Below are 10,710 nucleotides of genomic sequence, written 5' to 3'. Positions count from 1 at the left end.
GACCCGACCACTTCCGGGCGGTTTCATAAAAAGTATGCCCAATCACTTAAAAAGTGGCCATTTGGGGAACAGGCCAGTACATAAAATATCTGCCAGGTCAAACTTAAGCATTTCCTTTTCTAAAAAATAATCTCCACATTTTAAACCTTTATGTTGAGTTGTTAAATGGATAGACATTATTAGAGCAAGAAACAGACTTGCTATGGGCTCTAACTCTTAGCAGTTCGGCCAGTTTTTTTAAACGTGCTCACGAAGCGATGACATTAGTTTTATTAAAATAGCAGCTACGTGAAATCTCCTTCCCCATTTACCGCGTCAGACTGCTTCTGGGCCACCCCCGCCCCAGCGAAACAAAGACAGAAATGAAAAAAACAAATCAGTCTGAGACTCACTTGAGTGTTTAATTCAAACCTATATTTGTAGTTTCTAAAATGTTGATCCACAGACCACCCTCGTTACACGTGTGTAGCACTGAAAACAAGAGGCAGAGGCTGCCGGCCACCCCGACAGAAGGAACGGCTGCTTTCCTAACGTCCTTTAAAAATACACACGGGACAGTCTCGCGCCTCAGCGCGCGGTGGTGGAATAAATACACTGGCCTCTCGGGCTCCTCGCCGCGGATGTGCCCCGCCAACTACCTGTTGTAAGCCCGCTCCTTTCTGGACTTCTCCAGGGCTTTGTCCATGGTCTTCTCGTTCTCACCTCGACACTTGGGACAGTACCACTTGCCCTTTGGTTTGTGGTTCAGCCCCACGCAGGAGAAGTGGAACCACTCGATGGGGCACTCGTCATTGTCACAGCCGATCATTTCTCCATAGGAGACCTGATTGCACAGACAGTACGTGGGCTCATTCGGGTCGATGGGAAGGTCTGCGGGGGACGCCTCCCTCTCGGCTTTGGCCTTGGAGCGTTTCTTCTTCTTGGAGGCCTTTGCTTTCTTCTCCTTGGGTGTCCCCGAGGTGAGGTCATCGTGGTCGTGATGATTCGCCGCGTTCTCTCGGTTCTCGTTGTTGCGCTGTCGCCGGGACCGCTTGTTATTGGTCTTTTCTGCCTGCGTGATTGTCTCGCTCTTGGCCTTATCCTGGCCGGCCTTGCCACTGTGGCCGGTGGGGTCGTTGACTTCCTGATGGGCCTCGAAGAGCTCCACGTGACTGTCCACCTGCCTGGTCCGGTTCTCCACCAGCTCCACCATCTGACTCACGATCTGGATTTTCTCGTCGCCCAGCTCCTGGCTCCGAATCAGGGCCCTCTGAATGCAGTGCAGCACTCTCCGCTTCTGGACGCCGTCAGTCTCGCGCTTAAATTTCTCATAATACTCGTCCAGCTCCTTGAGGATTTCTGTAAAGGGAAAAATAAGCATTACACCCACTCTAGCCGACACTACCAAACCTCTTATTTAATCCTCTAGTCTAGGAGAAAGTAATGTCAAAGGACAGACATGACTGATGCGAGATTTTCTAGGATGAAAATCCTATACCCTACAGGCTGCCTTTCAAGCCGACACTGTTTTTCTCTACTGAAAAAAATCCCTGGAACTAAATACAAATGCCAACAGGGTTCCCGTTCAGCAAGGCGCCACTCAAAGCTCCCCAGGGGGCTCTGCGCACTCAGAAGCATGGGTAACACTGCTCTCGAAATGGGCAACTTCGGGGAAAATTTAAATTTAGGTGAAGTGCTGGTACCCAAACTTTTATTTTCTATAAAACTAATGATTTGTCCCATATTTCCATTGCTTTTTATTCAAATATTCTTCTAACTTAAACACCTGTATTTCCTTTGTTTAATTTTTTTTAAGTTTATTGAGAAAGAGAGACAGAGTGGGAGGGGAGGGCAGAGAGAGAGGGAGACAGACAGAATCCAAAGCAGACTCCAGGCCCTGAGCTGTCAAGCACAGAGCCTGATGTAGGCGGTTCCAACTCACAGACTGTGAGATCATGACCTGAGCTGAAGTCGGAGGCCTAACTGACTGAGCTACCCAGGCGCCCCTTTCCTTTATTTTCATGTATCGATGTCTAAAATACCCTATTAGAGAACGTATATAAACTCCGTGACCCAGAGCCTCAGTTTATCGGCCCTGTCTTTCTCCTGCTACCACATTATTCCTCTGTATTTACTAAAATGGTTTGTCACGATAAGCCCGACAACCTAACTTTGCTTTGAAACAATGGTGTCAGATTTTGCTTATACATTTACTGTGTAAAACCATACACATTCGTATCTATAAAACCCAACAGTATTTAAAACATTACCAAAACCAAAAAACCCTCAGGGCTATATTTAAACCTTGTACAGGGGATACCTGGCTGGCTCAGTCTATAGAGCATGTGACTCTTGATTTTAGGGTTGCGAGTTCAAGCCTCACATTGGGTGTAGAGATTACTTAAAATCTTAAAAACAAACAAGCAAAAAGCCCCAAAACTTTGTACAGACAGTGTGTATGACTGGGAAAAGTAACTTGGGAAATGTAATTAGGCAATTTCCCAAGAAATCAAAGTTGTAAACTTAACTTGATTGAAATGAAGAAAGTAACTATTCTTGCCAAAAGCTTCCTGAAATACAAATAGAAATTCCCAGAGTAATTTTCCCCAAACAGTAACAAATCTATGTAGAATCAGGGGCACCTGGCTGGCTTAGTCAGAAGAACATGCAACTCTGGCTCTCTCGGGGTTGTGAATTCCAGCCCCACGATGGGTGCAGAGATTAGTAAAAAATAAATATATACTATCCAAATTTTTTTCTGATACCCTCTGTAGTCCCTTAAAATAAGGCAATTCTACTCTCCAACTAGGAAGTATGTGTTGGGGGGGGGGGATGTATAAAATGTAACCTGTACTGGTTCCAGATCTTACCTTCAAATAGTTATAAGGCATAAACCTAACACTGAAATAAACACAAAAACTTAGGTCAACACCAAAGCAGAATATAAGTATTCTGGGGTGCCTGGGGGCCTGCATCAGTTAATTATCATACTCTGGATTTCAGCTCAGGTCATGATCTCAAGGATCAGGAGTTCAAGGTCTAAGTCAGGCTTTGCGCTGACACCGACAGTGTGGAGTCTGCTGAGGATTCTCTCTGCTCCTCCCTTGCTTGTGTTCTTTCTCTCTCTCAAAAATAAATAAACAAAAAAGAGAGCTCTGAAGATACTTCCTGGATAAACACAGACTATCTGCCACCAAAACGAAGGAATGCCATAGTCTTGTAGTATCTTAGAGTAATTCTGAAAATGAAAGGGCTCAACGTATCTAAGTTCTAGTTCATGGATTTTAATATATGAGTTTCTGCAATTTATTTTTAAATTGATTGCACATTACGAAACTATTAACTGGTTTAATCAAGTAACCAATTTTTTTAAAGTTTATTTTGAAAGAAAGCGGGGGAGAGGCAGAGAAAGAATCCCAAGCACGCTCCACACTGTCAGCGCTGAGCCCTCTACAGGGCTTGAACTCACGAACCTTGAGATGATGACTTGAGCCAAAATCCAGAGTCAGATGCTTAACCAACTAAGCCACTCAGGTGTCCCTCGAGTAACCAGATTTCTAAAGACAATGTTAGCCTTTCACAGAAGAGAGAACAATTTTATCATATTGCAAATATTAAATTCAGTACCGCACAGCTTCTTTTACATCACAAGCAAACTTCTATCCCTGGGAGGCTTCAAGTGTGGGAAAGTAACAAAAATCACATCACAAAATTACCAAGAAGTCATTCTGTCCCCTACACAATGGCTTATTTCTGAGATTCTCCAAGCACAGCACTCAATCTGCAAAGCCGCTGAGTACACACTGTAACAAGACCACCGCCAGCTCTAACTGCGCAGGCGCCCTGCCAAGGCACCTTCGGGAGCTTCTTCCGCTCCATCAGCTCAAACTGCCGCTGACCTTCCTTCTGCAAACGCTCCACGCCAGCATCCTCACAGGAGAGCAGTGGTACCGCGGAAAGAACTTAAGGATTAAATGAGATGGCAGCGAAACTTAATGCGATCTGGCCAAATATCAGAAACGTAGTTTAACTTTACCTAAAAGGTTGCACTGATGTTCTTTACGAAGCTGACTTCCATTGAGGGGTGGGTATTTTAAAAATACATGAAAAATAACAAAACCAAGCACAACTTCAAATAACATTTAAACTTGGTAAACTATAATCCATCTTTACGACGTAATCTCCGGTTGATGCAAACTAAGCAAGTCTGGGCTGCAACACAAGCCCTTCGAACGAAGAGCCCCAGTGTCCCGGCGGACGGGCCCCGGGGTCCCCGCGGACGGGCACACCCCCACATGCACAGCGGGGTCCCCGAGCGAGGGGTGACCGTTACCGACAGCTCACGCGGCGGCCCTGGCTGCCCGCGGGCTCCGCTGGAGGCACCCGGTCCCGAAGCAGCAACAAAGTAACTCTGAGGGGACGCTAGGACGGCTCACGGACAAACACGGCCCTCTTGAAACTTCCTACAGGTGCTAACGGACGGTACGGACGTCGCCCCCCTTTGATCTCTGCGCCGAGCCGCCGCCCCCGGTCCCCTCACGCTCTCCCCGCTCCCCGCGGCCCTGAGCCAGCGGCAGGCCTGGGCAGGGAGACCCGGGCTCCCTCCCCCGCCGCCCCGGACCCCGGGCGCAGCCATCGCCCCGCGGCCGGAAGTGGCAAGGCTCGGGCCCCTGGGGGACGGGGGCGGGGCCGGGCCACCAGCCAATGAGGAGGCGGTTAGCGGGCGCCGCGCCCCGCCCCGAGAGCCACCGCCTGTGGGTATCGCCGGGCCGTAGGGCGGAGGCCAAACGGGGCTCCAATCACAGCACAGGATCAATGAACACGGCCCGCCCCAGTAGCGCCAGTGACCAATCCCNCTCCCCCTCCCCGCCCCTCTGAAGAAAAAAAGCAGCGGAAACAGAGACCCGTGCCAGTCACTGCGCAATGCCCACCCCCCTCCGGCGCAGCAACCAATAGCTCAGCAGCGGATGGATAAGGACATTCCATGGGGGACGCCAAGACCAATCACAAGGAGGCCAAAGCGGGACGTTCGCAATATGCTAATAAGGCCCCTATAAAAGTCGCTGCGGAGCGAATCCTTGGCTGGAGAGCGCAGGGGCGCCATCCCCGCGGGGGTGCCTGCTGCGCCTCGGGGCGTGCGGCTGCCTCCCACCTCCCCCCGCGCTTCCGTTTCCCTGCTGCGCAGCCCTGTAAACATTAGTAAACTCCGAGTGACGATCCGCGTCCCATCCACAGCCCCCACCGCCGTGCCCGACCCGGCAGGAAAGTTTCCCCAACAGCCAACGATTCCCAGCGGACACGAACCCTCCTCCGCTCTCCGGGGCTCCGGGCAGCCGGGGCTGCAGAGAGCGACCCACAGGTCCTCTCCCTGCCAGGTTCCTCTGCAAACACACCATCTTCGCCCGCGCCCCCCGGGCACAGATGGGCGACTTCCTCGACCCAGCCTCCCTTTCCTCCCCTCCCCTTCCCCACCGCACGCCCGGAATAAAGCCCCTGCCCTCAGCGAACTACACCCGGCTGCGCCGCCCCCTGCACGGCGGCCCTCGCTGGGTGTCCAGCTCCACGGAAGGCCCGGGGGGCTGCGCGGGGGCGGAGGCGGTCGGGGCCACACCGCGCGGAGTGCCGACCCCGGACTTTATATAACACTCAGATTCGGGACTGGGTGGGGGTGGCTCCGGGGATGGCGAGCTGAGCCGGGGACCCNGGTCGGAACCGACTCAGCCGCGGTAGCACTGCCGCCGAGGCCATCGCTCGCTGGGGCGGCCACCTCCCCACCCACACCCAGCCCCTCACTCTCCAGGGCCCAGCCGCGCAGCCGGGCATAAGTAAGGCCCGAGACAGACTGGCAACACCGAGACCCAATCCGCTCGCCGCCCTTCCTCGGTGGCCCAATCAAAACGAAGGAGAGGCGGGACGAGTGAAGATAACCCCTCCCAGGCTCTTACTACGAGAAACCGCGTCCGGCAGGGGACCGACGGAGAGGGCGGGCCGTGCAGGGCGGAAGTGATGGCGCATGCGCACTTGCACGGCCAGGGAGGCCGCCGGCCCCGGAGGGAGGAGACCTACCATTAGGCGGCCGGACCACCGCTCCCAGCAACCTCAGCGGCTCGCGCGCCTGCGCGGTCCTCACCGCTTTCCCTTTGTGTTGCCGGCCGGAGCCCACTGCCGAGCGGCTTGGAGACAAAGGGGCCCAAGAGGGGAGCTGCATTCGGAGCCAGGCTCCCGCAGAGGGCGGGCGATCCCGACCCCCTCCCGAATGTGCCCTGGAAGCCGTTCTCACTCGAAAGGCCACTCAAACCGGGGCGGGGCAAGCGTCCGGGACCCGCTCCCCTTGCCATCTCGGCCTCTCCCCTCCCCCCACGGCCTCTNTCCTTCCCCCGGGGGGGCGGGGTGTCCTGTCGTGGCCTCTGACCCTGCACCCGCCCGCGCCGCCTGCCCCCGGTCCGTGGGGGCGAAGCAGGTGCCCTGGGGCCCACGGCGTGCTCCTCCGCAGACTCCGCGCCGGGGCGCTCCACTGCTGTGCGGACTCGGAGTGACCGGCGAGGCGCGTCGTCAGGACCCAGGTCGTTGGCGATTTTTAAGTTACTGTATGTCGGGGCGCCTGGCTGGCTCAGCCCGTGGAGCCTGCGACTCTTGATCTCCGGGCTGTGAGTTCCAGCCCCAAATTGGGTGTAGAGATTACTTAAAAATGAAATCTTGAAGTAAAAAATAAAAATAAAATTACTGTGTGTAAGCCAGTAATATTTCAGATCAACCCACTTTTATAAAACAGGTTGTTATCCGGTGGTGCTCATTCCAGCGATCGTAGGGTATTTGGTGAGAGGGATGTCTGTAGAGCAAATGAGGTGAAATTGAGCTGTTTTGTCTTTAAAATGGATGGTTCTCTTCCAACGTTGTTGCGGCGATAAGCGACGAATAACGTAACACTTTGCGGTAAATACAGTGGATCTTCACTCTTAAACCCCAGCATCCTTCCCCCTCATCGAAAGAATGTTCGCTTTGATATTTCGGAAAATGGTTATTTTTCTTATGGATTCACACGTCTTTCAGTCTTGGCTCAGTTTAAAGCAAACGATGAAGTTTCATTTCATTTTATACAACAAAATGTATTAGTCACTAGTCTGCACGAAAGGACTTGAATACTGTGACATTATGTGGCAATGGAAACGGTATATGGAATAGAGATACTATACAAAGATGAAGAAAAAGAATTAATAAAAAAATAACTTTTTCTCCAAGACCGTATAGATAATTTAAAACTAGTATATAGTAAATCCTTGCATTTATTGGCTCTAGAATCAGAAGTGTTTGAATTTAAGAATAAAGTTTAGAAATAATTTACTCCTTCCAAAGATAAGCCAATTTGAACTAGGTTATCTTCAAAAAAAATTTTTTTCCAGTTTGAGCTAGGTTATCTTAAAAAAATTTTTTTTAGTGTTTATTTATTTTTGAGAGAGGGGAGGGAGGGCAGAGAGAGGGAGACACAGAATCCAAAGCAGATTCCAGGCTCTGAGCTCTCAGCGCAAAGTCGGTCGCCAGACTCAAACTCAAGAACCGTTGAGTCGGACAGAGCCATCCAGGCGCCCCTGAACTAGGTTATCTTTTTCAAAAATCACGATATCATCTGACTAATGATTCCTTTCATGTTTTCATGGTCTTCACAGACACAGAAACAAAAGGTTATCTTAATCATTCAATAAGAAATATTTCATGAGGGGCGCCTGGGTGGCTTTGTCGGTTAAGCGTCCGACTTTCGCTTAGGTCATGATCTCGCCGTTCGTGGGTTCGAGCCCCGCGTCGGGCTCTGTGCTGACTGCCAGCTCAGAGCCTGGAGCCTGTTTCAGTCTGTGACTCCCTCTCTCTCTGACCCTCCCCTGCTCACGCTGTCTCTCTCTCTCTCCTAGAAATAAAACATTAAAAAATATATATATATTTCATGAGTGCCAACCAGGTGCTAGCTCCCGCTCGGGCCCTGGGGACATGGCAGTGAATAAGGAGCTTACATTCTGTAAGACAGTTTACCTGTGGACTACAAAGTCAGAAAATATTTTATTAGCTTTATAAAGTCTTTAAAAATACATAACAATGACTTAACAGTTTTCTGAACATGGTTAGAAGACCGATAGCTAAAAGGTAACTATGATCGTGCATTTTAATAAATATACGACTAAGGAAAAATAATTTTGAAGATACATTGAAGAACCCTGTTTGTTTTAGTTCTGCTCTTTGGAGTGTATTGCAAAGATGGATATTAATTTTTTTTCTGAATTACATTTCTAGTTTAACTGGTGATGCTCAGACTCGTGGGAGAAAAAAAGAAGTGAACATACAATTTTGTTGTTTTGTTTTGAGGTGCTTAAAAAATAAATGCTAACACATTTCTTTCAAACTTGAAATACCTTAAACACTATGCTACCTTATCTACCCTACTTAGGATTTGCAAGACTTGGCCGTGAAAGCGAAGGTATTACTGGGAACTACATTTTTGGTTGTTGTCATTAAGGACTAGAAAATGGCATTCAAGATACTTTGAAATCATTATTATTATTTTTTTTGAGAGAGAGAAAAAGAAAGCAAGCAAGCAGGAGAAGGGCAGAGAGAGAGAGAGGGTGAGAGAGAGAATCCCAAGCAGCCTCCACACCGTCAGTGCAAAGCCCAAACCCATGAACCATGAGATCAAATCAAGAGCAGGACGCTTAACCGGCTGAGCCACGCAGGTGCCCCTAAAATCATTAATTCTAATATGCCTTTTTCTTCTGACCCAGACTGGGGAGGTGGCCCTTCAAATTAACAGGCTTCTTGAAGAAGGGAAAAAAAGAAAAGAAAAAACGAAAAAAAAGTTACGGAGAGGGAGGGAGGGAGGCAAACCATAAGAGACTCTTAAATCCTAAGAACAAACTGAGGGTTGATGGGGGTAAGGGTGAGGAGAAAGTGGGTGATGGGCATGGAGGAGGGCATTTGTTGGGATGAGCAGTGGGTGTTGTATGGAAACCAATTTGACAATAAATTATATTAAAATAAATAAAATGAAAAAAAAAATTAACAGGATTCTTTTCAGGAATACATTCGCCAATAAATCTTCCCGTCATTTTTATTTTACCTCAATATTCGACCTGCAAAAGGAGCCATATTTTAATTACTCATAATTCATCATATTTTAATTATTCTATATCATTAAGTAGATGGTTATGTTTATTATAGTTTGATGATTTACAAAAGACTTCAGAAAAAGAATTGCTGCCAATTACGGCTGAGCATATCACACGACCGGTTTTCTGAAGACAGAAGATACCATTGTTAACTGAAAAGTTATGAATTTCCTATGGCCAATTCAGACACGCCAGTCATCCCGATTCATGTGCAGGATTTGGTCTTCGGTGTTACTAAATCTGCTTTCAAAACTTCTGGCCTGTGCCTTGAATCCTGTGTGTTGTCACAGATTGCCTTTTGTTCATTTTCTTATTTTACCGGCACATCTAATATCTGGAGCAGAGCTTTCTCTACCAGATATTTTACTGCCCAGATTTCCTCCCACATGCACAACAGGTGGATTTCATCACAGGTAATTCAGCAGCCCTTTTCTGAATTTAGTCTGCTTACGGTGAGTGAGTTCAAAAGAACTTACGATCTCAAGTATTCGAGAGAAAAGTATACACATTGTACTGGAAATAAGAGACAGTTACAAAATAACCTCGATAGGGATGCAGACAGTAAGGGAGGGACACTGCGCCAGTGCAACTTTGAGTAGTCAGAGAGCCTGTGCTCAGCACTGAGGGTTAGGTCTCCTAATTCTCCACCACTGGGTCTAACACTTCAGCATCATGCGCTGGAACAGAGTTTACATTAGACTACAATTTAGCTTGAAGCAGAATTGCAGAATTGGACTCCAGGGATCTTGAAAGAAAAAAAAAAATAAGGAACGCACCATTTTGTCTCTGTTTAAGCATTAACCTTTCAACTGAATGACCAAAATAAAGAAACAAAAACCAACCAACCAACCAAACAAAAAACAACCGAGAGACCTCTGTGCGGTTTTGAGGAATGTAAAAACAAAGGGGATTTCTTTCTTTCTTTTTTGAGACATTGTTTTGCAAGATATCAGTAGGTGCATTTTTGTCAAGATAACGTGAAAGTAACTTCAAGTCAATCCGCTTTTAAAAAGTCCCACTGAAACCGCAATTCAGGTTGTTTTTGTTCCCGAGAGGAAATGATACAGAATGTTTAACCCTAATGAATCCCAAGTAGACACTTGCCACTACTCGCACTTGATCAATGGGGTGGTTTCCAAGCTTCGGTCTTGCATCCGGAGACAGAGTGCTGTCTTGGGGTGCAAGTGTGCCTTGTGCTGTTAAGTGGGGACGTGCTGTGTGCGTGTTGGGGTATGAGTATGCTGTGTCGGGGTGCAGACGTTCTGCGTTGGGGGGCTGATGTGCTGTGTGTGCGCTGGGGCACAAACGTGCTGTGTTGGGGTGCAGATGTGCTGTGTTGGGGTGCAGACTTGGGTAGTGCGTGCGTGGGGGCGAGATGTGCTCCTGAACCCGCAAGGAGCCGAGGCGGGCGCCCGCGCGGTGAACTCCGGCCGGCAGCGGCCTCAGGCGCAGGGGCAGGAGGTGGGCACCCGCCCCCCGCACGACGGGCTCCAAGGAGAAGGGACCCCCACCTCCGGACGCGAAGGAGAGCCTCCCCCTCCCTCCTCCGGCGCCGCGCCCCGGCCGCGCGCACTCTTCCCCG

The 10,710-nt window shown here is 49.2% G+C and overlaps 1 protein-coding gene across 2 annotated transcripts; it reads right to left on the bottom strand.

The window, feature by feature from the left end:
* Nucleotides 1–392: 392 nt before the first annotated feature.
* Nucleotides 393–6,202, bottom strand: ING1 (inhibitor of growth family member 1). 2 transcript variants are annotated; one of them, XM_077753911.1, is made up of 2 exons: nt 6,046–6,202; nt 393–1,338 (listed from the first exon to the last, which is right to left on the bottom strand). In XM_077753911.1, the coding sequence occupies exons 1-2, from the start codon at nt 6,185–6,187 to the stop codon at nt 635–637; spliced, it is 846 nt and encodes a 281-aa protein (XP_077610037.1). In that variant the 5' UTR covers nt 6,188–6,202; the 3' UTR covers nt 393–634. The 2 variants fall into 2 exon arrangements, with proteins under 2 accessions (XP_077610037.1, XP_077610038.1); XM_077753912.1 differs by lacking the exon at nt 6,046–6,202 and adding an exon at nt 4,016–4,577.
* Between the last annotated feature and the right edge of the window lie 4,508 nt (nt 6,203–10,710).

The sequence above is a fragment of the Crocuta crocuta genome, unplaced genomic scaffold (genome assembly GCF_008692635.1).
Source record: "Crocuta crocuta isolate KB4526 unplaced genomic scaffold, BGI_CrCroc_1.0 scaffold31, whole genome shotgun sequence".
Classification (NCBI taxonomy): Eukaryota; Metazoa; Chordata; class Mammalia; order Carnivora; family Hyaenidae; genus Crocuta; species Crocuta crocuta.
Note: the sequence above shows the minus strand (reverse complement) of the source record. Positions and strands in the feature narration are given on the sequence as shown.

Bases quoted from the DNA above. Each gene is read 5' to 3' on its own strand.
- ING1 (XM_077753911.1), bottom strand. From the start codon at position 6,187: ATGCAGCTCCCCTCTTGGGCCCCTTTGTCTCCAAGCCGCTCGGCAGTG. The intron at 1,339-6,045 runs GTAGGTCTCCTC...TTCCCTTTACAG, and splicing joins GGTGGTCCGGCCGCCTAATG to AAATCCTCAAGGAGCTGGAC.